This window comes from Peromyscus maniculatus, chromosome 19, assembly GCF_049852395.1.
Source record: "Peromyscus maniculatus bairdii isolate BWxNUB_F1_BW_parent chromosome 19, HU_Pman_BW_mat_3.1, whole genome shotgun sequence".
NCBI lineage: Eukaryota > Metazoa > Chordata > Mammalia > Rodentia > Cricetidae > Peromyscus > Peromyscus maniculatus.
Window position 1 is genome coordinate 3,268,195 of NC_134870.1, and position 13,631 is coordinate 3,281,825.

General features: G+C 45.4%; 1 protein-coding gene across 2 annotated transcripts in view; it reads right to left on the reverse strand.

Moving 5' to 3' along the window:
* Positions 1 to 257: 257 nt before the first annotated feature.
* Ankrd29 (ankyrin repeat domain 29) overlaps positions 258 to 13,631 on the reverse strand; it is a 49,906-nt gene continuing 36,532 nt past the window's right edge. For both annotated transcript variants that reach the window (XM_076554743.1, XM_076554742.1), the window contains exons 7-10: positions 10,476 to 10,574; positions 9,156 to 9,251; positions 7,450 to 7,548; positions 258 to 2,507 (exon numbers count right to left, since the gene is read on the reverse strand). In XM_076554743.1, the coding sequence (XP_076410858.1) occupies positions 2,400 to 2,507; positions 7,450 to 7,548; positions 9,156 to 9,251; positions 10,476 to 10,574 (402 nt within the window). In that variant the 3' untranslated portion in view covers positions 258 to 2,399. The remainder of the gene's footprint in view (positions 2,508 to 7,449; positions 7,549 to 9,155; positions 9,252 to 10,475; positions 10,575 to 13,631) is intronic.

A 13,631-nucleotide genomic window follows, 5' to 3' on the forward strand; every position in this document is an offset into this window, starting at 1 on the left:
CTGAAATTTTAGTCTATTCAAAATCACACAGGGGTCAGTGAAATGGCTCAGTGGTAAAGATACCTTCTGCCAAGCCTGAGGACCTGAGTTCGACTCCCAGAACCTGCACGGTGGAAGAAGAGAATACTCTGGCACACTGCTCCCTAACTTCCAAGGGCACTGCTGTTCCCACAAACAGTAAACATAACAGAGGGTTTAAAAACCACAGGAATAACACGTGAATTGTTTAAAGAAAGGAAAGAAGCAACAAAGGCAAATTGGGAAGTGCATTACCTTTATTTGAAGTATAACATGGAATGTGTTGTCAAACAGATGCATGTAGCGGCGAACTTTTGTAGTGCAGTTAAACAGGTTGTTTGCATAGGAACTGCTCCTGTTAAGTCTTTGGATGAACAGTGAACTATTAATGAGACTAATATAAAGTAAGAGTCCTTTACATGTGTGCAAACTGAAGCGTGGTTCCTGAAATAACAGACGTTTCATTCAGTCTTTGGTAAGTTCTTGATCAACGTCCCTGCCATGGATAATAACATCATACTTGCATCTAGATAAGTGCTAATCCAGATACCTGTCTCCTACAGTACAAAGGTCTTTATTAAGTATTGCTAAAGATACTGAATTAATTCTATGGCCCTAGAATAGTTCATATGAGGGAGAGGCCAATGCCAACATGCTTTAGTGAAAACCTGCAGTTCCTGACACTATCTCCTGGCATTTTAATGTTGGTACCTATACTTCTCCTTTGTCTTGCTCAGCGATGAACAACTGGTTCTGGGCTAAATAAAATGCAAAGAATTTAAGTCCACATCATTTTCTTCTTCAAGTCAAACACAGCATTTCAAAATTCCCAAGGGGGAAATGTGTATTTGTATAACTTTGCTGCATATGAAGAAGTTGGCACTGATCTTTAGCTACCAAAATATTTGTGTCTGGTGTTCTGGCAACGGACAGCTTTCTTATCGTTTATCTCAAAATTAGCCTGGGGATTTTTGCACGGCCCGTCAGGCTCTACACTTTTCTGAGAGCTGCATGCACTGCTTGTTACTGGCTTTGTTAGCAACGTTTATCAATATCTCCTCATTCATTATCATAAACAATTTGAAGAGACTATCTTCTAATTTCAGAAGTTTCATTCTGGCATTTACTGACTTAAAGGTAATGCTTCTGGTACCACTGCATGTTAGTTAAGCAAAACTAATTTAGGACTGCTTTCCCCTCCATCTTAACATGCCTCTACACAGCGACTACTGGTTGGAAACTGGAGCATAACATGAGCAAGGACACTGGATATGTGTTTAAACATGAGAAGTACGAATACTGTTTCACATGGTGCATCATAGAAGACAGCTTGATGTCTGTGTGTGCAGCTAGGCACCGACAGAGGCAGCTAGACACCATTGAAGGGGCATTGGACATCAACTTTAGAGCCCCTTGAAGAAATTCTCAGTAAACTTGGGGTTCTTTTTTGGAACCAGTTCACCCATGAGTATGCATTATGAGCACTTGGTAAATACTAGCAATGCCTTTTACTGTGGACATTCCTTGCCAAGCAGTAACAGTAACGGCAACAGTACTTATGGATATCATGTTTTGTCCAGTGAGCTCAAAGTCAGTGTGTTAGAGACTGCTGTTGGAAGCCAGATTCCACAGCATATTATGGACTCACTTGTGGCACAGGAGATGGACTCCAGACAAAACAACCAAAATCAAAGCTCAAGGAGACTTGTGGTTTGCAGCTTTGGGGGTTTTCAGTTTTCCACTGCTTTCCTCATACACTGACAATGTCCACTAAGAGACTGTGACTTTACATGTCACAAATAAGATGAGGTTTTGTCAACAACTATGTTTATCTTTTCTACGTGTCAATGGCTCACCTTTGAGTAGCACATAGTGGAATGTCAGAAGTGGATCTTAAATAATGAATGCTTAGGTGTCATCGGGTCACAATAATCATGGCTATGATCTTCAGGTGATAGAAAATATTTTATGCTGACGGGACATACACAACTATGATGGCCACAATGTATTTTAGCATAGCTACATTTAACTAACTACAAAGCAAAAATGCATTGATTCATTGATGGTCGATCTTTGACTCTTAAAGAACAAAGCCTTTGTCTCCACTATTTAGCACTAAAACCATGGCAAACACCAAGTTTAACTGAGGGACTCACACTGGCATATTTGTAATAAGTTTCTGTGAAATCTGTGAATATCAATGTCCTCCGGGGCCAAGTTACAGGGCAGTGTGAGAAGCCCACGGTAAGTACGGGAAGTGGACCTCAAGCCCTTACTTGATTTAGTGCACAATGCACAAACCCACAGGGTGGACATTCTTTCTTCAAGAATTTCCAACCTTGTTAAGAACCATTTCTTTCCTGACAACGTGGCTTAAATTTCTATCTGTCTAAGATGGAGCCGAATTCGTTCTTCCCAGGTCCTTCTTTGCTTCTCAGGAGGTGCAGTATGCGCTCATTTTTGGTCAGTTCTGCTGGAAGCTCATTGGCCTGAAAGAAGATGAGATGGCCATGAGTGAATTGGCTCACTGGTGTGGTTCTAGGAGCTCAAGGGGGCCAGTGACCCCACACTTTGCCCTTCAGAAGTGAAAAAGCTCCATTGGGCTCACTGTTTTGTAGTAGGCAACTGGGACCCCCTCTTAATGTAGAAATGGTACCTGCTAGTTCTCACCTCAACATTAACTTTGCACTTAGCAAATCTTTACTATATAGAGGCTCCCGGGGCAGGGCCTATGTCTTAGAAATCATTGTATCTCCACTTGCAGTACAATGCTCAGCACATCTATTACTTGTTAAATGAATCAGGTATTTGATTTTTTATACTTAGTTTATTAAACGAGGTGGTTTGTCTGATAGGGAGGACTCAAGACAGGGATTTTTTCTGGCCACGTTCCAATTCATTTATTTATTACTTTTTGTAACTTTTTTTCTAATTTTAAAATGACATGGCGTGTGTGTTGCTTGCTCAAGTGCATGCCACAGTGGGTTGTGGGGGTCAGTTCTCTCCTTCCACCACGTGAGTTCCAGGCCTTGAACTCAGGTCATCAGACTTGTTGGCAAGCACCTTTACCTGCCTAACCACCTCTCTGGCCCTTCATTTTTTATTTTTGTTTGTACATATTTATATATTTATGGAGTACAGTGTGATGATTGATACACTGATATGAAATATGATGATTGAATCAGGGTGGCTGGCATCTCCATTTCCTTAGATATTCATTGTTACTTTGTTAGGGAAGCTTTGAACATCTTTTAGTTCTTTATAAAATACACAATAAATCATAAACTACATCACCTGCTGTGTGACTACAATTCATTCCTTCCACTAACTGTATTTTGGTATCTGCTATCTGACCTGCCTGGACTTTCACCCTCCTCCTTTCTCTGAGCTCTGTCTAAACCATCTTTATTTTCTGCCTCTATGAAATAAACCAACTTCCTGGTTTTCATATGTAGGAAGAGCATGTTGCAATAAGACAGGTATTGTTTGAAGAGAAAACAGTCAGGAAGCATTCCTAGCCTAACACACAGCCAGGAAGGCACAGTGTCTGTGACTATAACTTCCTACGTGACCCTGCAAGTTATCAGTCTGCTGATCACTGTGTCACCCGCTGAGACACATCATCAAGCATTTAGGGAGCCAGTTTCTCCCACAGGCAGCATGTGTCACAAAGAAGATAATTCTTGAGCTTCCATGACTTCAGGACCATTTTACACTCTTAAATATTATGGAACACTCTAGTATGTTTTTAACCTAGAAATGAAAGCTGAAAAATACATTTCTTAGTTGAGAAATCCACTACAGGTTGGTATATAAAATATATTTCTGAAAAACAACAACTGCATTTCCAAAACAAAAGCCTTAGGAATGTAGAATTGCTTGTTGGCCTTACACATTTCTTTAGAACGGAGCTTGACAGAGGACAGCTGGACTCTTCTGTCTGCCTCTGCACGCAGGCTATGGTGATGTCTTGGATGGAGCACGGGACGGAAATTCAGCTGCACACCGATGGGTGGTTGGGAAGGGAGGAGTGTCCTAACATCCCCACAGACCAGTGCAAACATCTCCGATAGGACGCCAGCGCTGGCCAGGCCCCCTTTGCTCTTCTCTACCCTTCCTCTGCCTTGCCCACCCTCCCTGCCCTTTCTCCCCTCTCCTCAGGTTCTGTAGCAGTTACCATGCTGGAAGGAAGTTCACTAAGACTCACGAATTTCTAAAAGGAAGCTCCCTAAACCAGGAAGTAAACAAAGTCTCAGTGAGTCCCTGAAACTTACTCCATGACAGGGTCCTTCTCTCCACCAAGACTGTCAACACCCAGGACTCTGAAGGGAAGAGATCCTCCAGCCCCCAGGATGGCTGCCAGTCAAGCAGAGGGCGCCAGGGCCCTGGCCTTCAGTGCCTTCACCCATGCTAGGGCGGGCTTTGGGTAACTCAGTCTTCCCCACCCTGTAGACAACCCTCACCTTATACTCCTGTAAGTAAACCAGCAGACTCTTTGGCTCACCAGGTTGGACTTTGGTGGCATCATTACTTCTATCCACTGTCAGTTTCTTCTCTGGGGTGAGTAGACATTTTTCAGGTCTCTCCAGGATTAGTGTCAGAGGACTCCTCCCCTGCCCTCCCCTCCCCTCCCCTCCCCTGCCCTCCTCCGTCCTCCCCTCTCAATCCTCTCCTCTCTCTCTTCCTGTGGGGTTTTTTTCTCTTTTTTTGATGAAAAGGTCTTGCTATGTAGCCCAGGATGGCATAGAATCCACAATCCTTCTGCCTTAGTCTCCTGAGTACTGAGATTTACAGGTGTGTGCCACCATGCCAAATTTCTCATAAACAGCCATGTAGGATCCAGAAATGTATCATGAATGGTTTTGTACTTCGTTACATGGAAATCTACAGGTTCCAGCATTAGTCACAACATTCTGAACACATTAGCTTACTGAGCCACGCAGGTTGTGCAAATATTGGCACATTTCTTCCTGCCATATCAAAAAGCATTCATTAAACTTGCTTCTTTTTATTGGAAAAGACTTTCTGGACTGGGAAGCTCTCATGCCCAAGGGCCATTCCTCCAGATAAAACAACTGGGGCCGGTGAGTGGCTCAGCCGGCAGCGGAACTGTGTGCGGCTTCCCGCTAAATTCAATCCCTGGACCAATCCCTGGGCTCCACAAAGTAGCAGGAGAGACTGATCCAGAGGGTTGACCTCTGACCTCCACACACCCTGCAGTACATGTGTCTACACTCTCTCATACATATGCACAAAATAAATAATTCAAACAAAAATGATGATTGATTAGAAAAGTGACCGTTCAGGGATTCAAGGAAATCTCTGGATGCAGGAGACAGACAACATCTCTTTGAAGACTTCCGGGTTGCTGCTAGACTCCGACTGCCTTGCTTCTGGGGCTGTGATTAAAGAGGCTGGCTTCTCGTGGTGTTTGGTGGACAGGGACGGTTTCCCTGGCAGCAATTCCCAGGATTGTGAGGCTTTCTGCAGTATGAGCCTCCACACATAAGTTCAAGTCCTTCAGGGAGGGTGAAAGCTCAGCATTTTGTCCTCTGGAAATTACTCATGACCATTATGCCAAGGTTAGCCCATTAAGGGGACACAGTGGCACAGTGGGAAATGTTTTTTTTTTTTTGTTTTTTTTTGTTTTTGTTTTTTTGTTTTGTTTTGTTTTTGCAGTTTCTGTATCAGGGTATTAGCGGTGTTCCTAGTCTTAACTCAGTCCTGGATAGCTCACCACCAAAGTTTGATTTCTTTAAGAGTTCCATGTACAAAGTCTAGAGATAAGATTCAAAAGAGAGGCAGTTGTGACTTGAGCTGGCTTATCAACCAGCCAGGCCAGCTAATGGAAAACAAATCTAGGTATCTGGGAAAGATAGGCAGAAATGATAACAGAAACAGTACTCCTGTGTGCTAGGTAAAATGAGTGTGAGCCTTGAACTGGCACATTGTTTCTTTGGCCCTTCTTAATGGTGTGTGTGTGTGTGTGTGTGTGTGTGTGTGTGTGTGTGTGTGTGTGCGCGCGCAAGCGCTGGTGCATGCACTAGTATGTACACGGAGGTCAGAGGAGGCTGTTGTCCTTTATCACTTTCCATCTTATTCCTTTAAGACAGGGTCTCTCCCTGAAACTGGAGTTTATGGTTTTCAGCTAAGCTGGCAGCCAATAAAACCCGGCAGTCCTCTGTCTCCATTTCCCTCAGGGCTGGGGTTACAGGCAAATGAAACACCATGACAGCTCATTGCATGGGTTTTGGGCTCCAGACTCAGGTCCGGACAGTTGTGCAGCAAGTTCTCTTAATAACCAAGTCACCTTTCCAGCTTTGATGGTTAGTTCTAACTGTGAACCTTGCACAACCTAGAGTCACCCATGAAGAGAGGTTTCAACAAGAGTTTGCTAAATCGGGTTGGACTATGGGCAGACTTCTCTTTAATTGGATTAACTGAGGTGAGAAGACCCACGTACTGTGGGCAGTTGCATTCCCCAGGTTTGGGTCCTGGACTGTGTAAGCAGAGAAAGGGAGCTGGATGTGACATGACTGCACTCATGTGTGTGTTCTTGACGTGGGTGTGATGTCACTGGACATCTGTCCTGCCGCCCTGACTTCTCCGCTGTGATGGGATCCAGGGCTAAAATGAACCTTTCTTCCCTAGATTGCCTTTTGTTGGGTTAATTTTTTATCACAACAACAGCAATCAAAATACAACCCCAATCCTAATGGGTTTCTTTTTAACTTCCAATTAACACAAAGATGACTCCAGCAGACATCAAGTAAGAGGAAATACAAGACAAACCTTTGTGCTGTAGTTATAGACACTGACTTCCAAATTTGGTCTAATCCAGGGATTTAGGATAATAAAAATATGGATTGGTGTTGGAATAGTGACATGCAATCCTGCTGATAAAATAAATCACATTTTCCTGATGAAGCCACGAAGTGTACATTACTAATTCTCAAGATACAAATACCTGACTTACAGGGACGGCCATAGGCTCCCAACAATGACGTTTTTAGAGTGCACACTCCCCATAGTGACTACCTCTACCAGGAAGCCACACCACTGCAAGCCTCTGATCCCCTGCCTCCAGCTCCTGGATGCTGGTATTAGAGCAATGCACTGCCATTACCGGTTTATGTGACTGGGGGACCCTGCATGCTAGGCATGCACTCTGCCAACTAAGATACGTCGCTGCCCCTAATGTTTGCACATTTTATATATGGTTAGAGAAAGCCATGGATGATACAGGATTTTTAGCAAAATTTCCTGGGTATTATGCATTGGCTAGGAATAATTTGTGATTGTAGTCCTGCCCTTACTGTGTATAACTATAAAAATAGAGACAGGAGCCTGAGAAATGCTTGTCTTGTCTCACGAAGAGACAGTCTCTTTGCACAGGGGCCCAGTGTAGTTAAGGATGGGCTGAGTGGGTACCTTGTTTCTCAAGGCCGGATCTGCCCCAGCTTCCAGGAGTAGTGCAACCGTTTTAATGTTTCCACTGAGCACTGCTGCATGCAGAGCCGACGTCCCATTCTAAGAGAAAATGAGAGTGAGTGTCAAGAATTGAGCTCACAGCCCTCAGTGCTTTGCCTGGCTTTCATCACAAACCATCTGAGAGATGCGATGGGAATAGCACAGTCTTACACCTCTGTATCTTTCCTCATACTTATCAAAGTCACATCTGTACCTACTACAGTGTCCTCAGATACTATGTAGTATATGGCTAGATGTATAGCCATATACTACTATACAGGGAGGGGAAGGGAAGAGATTATAACCAAATTTACGGAAGAATGGGGTGCAGACATTGGCTACAGAGGGCACAGATATCTATAAACAGCAGGACAATGCAAGCCAAGCTTCCTTCTTGATGACTCATAATCACCATGATTTGGTAAAAGTAAAAAAAAAAAAAAAATCATACCTGGAAAAAAACTGTAGCAAAGCAGCCTTTCTCTGGTTGCTGCCACACTTGGAATGCTGGTTCACTAAGCCGGCACTAGCTCAAATGTCTAAGTCTTAGGCAACAAGCATGGAACAGCTAACAGAGGCGGACAGAAGTGTGTAAAGCTCGAGTAGAGTCTGCCAAGCTCACTTGAAAGCTGTTTCACTTTCATAGATAAATCCTTGTTTCCAGATGGTTGTAAGAAGTTACTTCCCGATTCCCAAGTTCATGGAAGATGGGAGGCAGCTCAGTAGGAGGAGACGGGGGCTGACACACTGAGCATTGCTGCTCTTGATTAGGATCAGCAAGAATGGGGTCTAAAGTGTGAAGGGCAGACAGATGCTTCTAGTATGGGCATGGCAGTTACGGGGTCATTCCAGGGCAAAGAGTTTGCATGTCTTGATGGGTCCTGAGGACACGGCCTCCGAACTGCCAAGCCACAGTGTCAACTTAGAAAAGACTTGGCGTCCTTTACTTAACAACAACAACAAAGAGTAAATCCTTCCTGCAGTCAGCAAACTGCCCCCTACAGGTTGAGCCTAGTCCACCGCCTCTTTTCTCGTATGTTCTGAAAGTTAAGAACATTTTGTAACATGCCCAGATGTGAAGTTTCATCACTGTATACCGTAATTAAAACTCTGGATGGCAGCCACACTCATTTGTTGCTGTCACTTCCTGGCTCCTCTGAGATGGCAGAATGGAGAACCTGCACAGGAACTGTAGGTTCCTCAGCCCAGGTGCATCTGGGGCCTCACAGGGACGCTTTGCTGACCATGCTGCATCCACCGCAGCACAGACATCCTTTCACCCCAAATGGTTCCCACTTAACCAAGCGTCTCTCGTCTCCAGGAAGACCCGTTTCTGAAGCTCCCAGATGTTTGAATTTTACACTGAAGCTAACCATGAAGAGTGGGTCTTCCCTCGGGGATGAAAAGAAAGACATGTCCTCCTTTACAGATCGTACAAATCTTCCAAATGACATCAATAGTTCACTTGCCTGTTTTTAGTGTCAATTATGCTATTTTTTTTTCCTGAAAAACTAGTTATTAGGAGAGTGTTCTCTTTCCCACCTTCCCATTTCCACTGGACCCAGGGATCCTGAGCTAATGGCAATCCAGTTCTACCTCTGTCACCAATATGTCTTGGCTAACTTGTCTCTCTTTTTGACAGAATGGCATAACTTTTTAGGTCTTACCTTCAAAATACCGAGAGTAGGTGAGAATTTGAGCAGCTCCTCTATGACATCGTTGTACCCTTTGTTGGCTGCCTTCAGCAAGGCTGTAGTGCCGTCCTGAGGGAGGGGCATGGAGTTAATTATTAGCGTACATTGTGCTGGCTAATCAGCCATGTCTCCGTTTAGGGCAGGTTAGGGCACATTAGACGGTAACTCTGCCCGCGAGGATACCATCCACAGCGGGTGACTGCTGCCTTAGGAGCCTGACGTTCGGTAAGTCCGACGCTTCTCCAGTCCCCGAGAACACTGGAGCATCAGGGACAAGGGGGTTATCATGGACCCAAGAGACCTTCTCTGCTGTTCATGACAGTGGAAATTGCTTAACTGCCTTTAATGATTCATGTTATCGAACTACATTTACTGCCTTAAAAATACACGCAGTCTGACTTCACCTACCCTGTGCATTATTGCCTATGTGTGCTGGTGGGGTTGCAGGAGGAACGGGTCATATCTGATTAATCTTTTAAAAGATTTATAGACAAACTTAAAAATTCATCTTTAGTGATCATTTTTGGCTCAAAGAGAGCCGTTTCCAAATCCTTAGCATTTCCTGCTTGTATCAATGACTGCGTCTGGAGGACCATTTCTGAGCTGTCTTCTGTCTGCCTGTAGAGAGCATCCGGAATGGGGAGGAGGAGGAGGAGGAGGAGGAGGAGGAGGAGGAGGAGGAGGAGGAGGAGGAGGAGGGTGTGATGGGGGATTTCTCTCTTCTAATTTCCGAGACGACAGGAAGACGATGATGAGGGGAAGCCAGGAACAGGGCCTCCAGGTTTCCCTTTTCTGAGATTTGATAGGCAACCAGGAACGGCACAAGAGAAGGCACAAGGTACATCAGACACAGGACACACGGCTCGCAACCTAACGCCGAGAGAATCTCTCCAAATCGCTCTCCTTGTATGGACCTGCAGCTGGCGCAGGCGGGCAGGATTCAGGGCAACCCTCAGAAGCCAAGTGTGTGGAGCTGGTGCTTGAGGGGTGTAGCACAGGGGTTTGGAGCAGCGGCGAGGGCAGCAGCCAACAGTGGGGTCTGCCTGCGTGTCCATAGATCCTGCGTGTCCCCTGCTGGCACGAGGTCAAGTAAACCGTACCCCTCACCGGAAGTCATCTCAGATGGAGGAGGGGGAGGCACAACACTTATGAAGTTTCCACTTAATTGGACTTTGACTGTTTTCCTGCTAAAGAGCAGGTAGAGGTTGGAAGCCCAGTTGAGTGGTAAATAACACACTCGGGGGTCACATCTGAGCCCAGTCGGGGCTGGAGGGGTGGGGGCTGTCTACTCACGTTGCGTGCAGCGTCACGGTCAGCTCCCCTCAGCAGCATCACGCGCACCACCTCGCTGTGGCCCATCTGGGATGCGATCCACAGAGGCGCAGTTCCATCCTGTGGGAAAAGGGGTTCCACTCACTCATCCCGGAACCTCAGAAACACCAGATCTCTCTGAGTCCAAAAAACCCTGGAGGAGATCCCCTCTCCCGCTGTTCTGCACACCTTGGAGGAATGCAGAGAGGAGGTCCATCCAGTAAACACAGGCCACAGAATGGCGTTGGCCACAGAATGGCGTTGGGCAAGCAGGACCTAGCAACTGTTCACGACAAACTTTTGTCTTATACAGTCTTTCCTTTTCTCTTTAGCGACAGGATGCTGTGCATTTTAGGTTGGATGAAAACTCGCCGTATAGCTGAGGATGACCAGGGTCCTCTGAGCCCCTGCCTCTACCTACTGAATGCTGGGATAATACACGTGCCACCATACCATTTTATGTAGTGCTCTATTGAACCCAAGGCTTCCTGCATGCTAAATAAGCACTTTACCAACCAAGACACATCCCCATAGGTCTGGCCTTTGATGCCAGGGTGTAGAACAGGCTGGGGAAGGTCCTGTGGGACCCTTATTCAAGGACAGCCGAGATGCACCACATTCTGAACCCCCCTAGCAATGAGGCACTGTCTCTTTCCCCTCAGACAATCTACTCTGTTTTCTGTGTTAGGATGAGGCAGTGCATCCTGCCAGCACATGTCCAGCATGGAAGAGTGGGCAGCTTCTTTTGAGGTGGGTCATTTCATTTACTTTCATATTTGGTACCCCAAAATCTCCCATGCTTTAAGGAAGCTTATGTAGAAGGCTATGCTTTTCCTAGGAATGGACGCCCAAACTAGTGTAACAGGATATTAGGGTAACATTTCCTGTACAGTATTTGCCGGGTGACACCCTTTTTCCTGCTGCGGGCTGCAGGAATATATCATAAGAACTCAGCTGGTTATGGCAAAGTCACTACCTGGAGGAATCAGGGAATTCCTCCAGAGAAAGCCAAATTCCAAGGAATTTTTTGGTGTTACTTGGCTTGTTATATATCAGCTGTCTTCTGTTATGAAAATCATGTGTGCCTTCATAGTTTTCCCAATTGACTTTTCCCTAAGAAGGGCTAACAGTGTGGACTGTTCACTCTCTGGACATACACATTCCAGGTATTTGGAGAACAGCCTCAGGAAAGGCTTCCTCTGGAATCAGATATCTCCCTTGGCCACTTTCAAGGACTAGCAGTAATAACAGTCCACATGCGAGTCTCCTGGTTTAAGATAAATTCCACAAGAAGACACCACCTAGGTCAGGTGGACATTAAGTAATAGCTTTACACAATTTAGCTTGGACCCTCCTTTCTTACAGCCTTACTAACTTTATAGACCTTTAACTCCTTACCTAACCACTTCTAGGAATATTTAGATAACCTTCTGCGCTGACAGCTATGCTCAGCCAGAACCCCAGTTCAAGCCTCCCTGTAATTATCATCATTGGCAGCATCCGGCCAGGTCCATCCCCAGATGGAGGAAAGTACCTTATCAGAGATACCTCTGTACTCTCTAAGAACAGACTTAAGCATCCAGGCTATCTGTTTGAGAAGGCCTGGCGGATGTGCCAATTAAGCTTTACTTCCTCCTTTCCCAAACTTACCTCTAGTTCCATATCTCCCTTTAACTATCACCAGAGGCATCTAGCTGTACACAGGTTGCCTAGTGACTGAGCACACTTTCCCCCACCCTGCAGAAAAAAACGGCAGATAGCTTGGACAGATAGGAGCCACAGGAAAAAAGAAAGCAGTTTTATTTTCTCCCATTGACCTAGCAACTTATAGATTCTTAACATTTTCTACCAATCACGTTTAAGACTATAGTTGAGCACATAAGATCCCTCTTCTTAGATATTACCTGAATTTAGCCTTTAGTTAATCCATTTCCCCATTGGTCACTTCCCTTTGGGATTGCAAATGATAATTAATGGTTATTGCCTCTCAATGTGATTCTTATCACCCCTCCCTTTGACCCTGGAAGCCTGGCTTTATATACCAGGACTTCCAGGGCACAGGGGGACTGAGAAGAGAAAAGAGAGTGGAAGAACTAGATGGGTAAGAACTTGAGAGGAACAAACTGAGATGGGGAAGAACTAGGTTGTAGGGCTAGAAGAGAGTACTAGAGGAATGAGATGGAAGATGAGGAAGAGCCAGATGGGGAAGTACTAGCTGGGTAAGAACAAGCCGAAAAGGACCTAGATGAGGCAGAATTAAGATGAGAGAATTAAGATAGAACTTAGATAAGTGTAGAGAGAAATCAGGCAAGAAAGGAGCTAGACATGAGAACAGAACTGAAGCTGTGTATAAAGGATGTTATGCCAGAGGAATTAAAGCAAGTGGATGATAGAGCTTGGTGTGCTGAGATTCTATTTCCTGAAAATAGTCCTCGCCGTTAGTAGTTCTCTCTCCTGAGCCCCTGGGATGTATAATATTAAGGCTGGTCCCTCTAATATTATACAAGATTTTCCCAAGGCTGAGAAGGAGGTGAGATAATAGAAAGGGAGGAAGGGGAAGAATTTGACCCCAAGGCTGTCAACTGGAGAGCAGGAAGTCTTCTTCCTGTAGGTCAGGAAGAAGCAGGAAGAGGGAAGGGACTCATGTTGCCTCCCTGCCTGGCTTGACTCTGGCATGTGGAGGGCACAGGGGTGGTAGCTAGGGGGTACAAACACCTAGACAGAACACTGGGAGCTTCCGGTGGAAAGGGAATTTTCTCGTTTTCCTAGAGCAGAACTCAAGAAAACGGAAAATGCCTTAAGGAAGTTCTGTTCTAGGCTAGTGCCTGAAAGTGAGGAGAGGATTGCCTATGGGAGCTGTCTGGGGCACAGGGGTACCTGAGAGATTTCCCCCAACAACTACAATCTATAGCCACCTAGCATCTGGTTCTTCAAGAATTTACCGTGCTCATAGGAAACTGGAAGAGAGGCTTGAAGTAAGTTTGAGGTTGAGAAGACAAGGACACAGAAATAACTTCACTCAGTAGCGTCAATGCGGAGCCAGCACCTAGGATGGGACCCTAGGGATCTCTAGGAACCAGTGCAGACACCTGAGGACCAGAGAGGCCAGCAGAGATTCAGGAAGGAGTCTTCCCAACC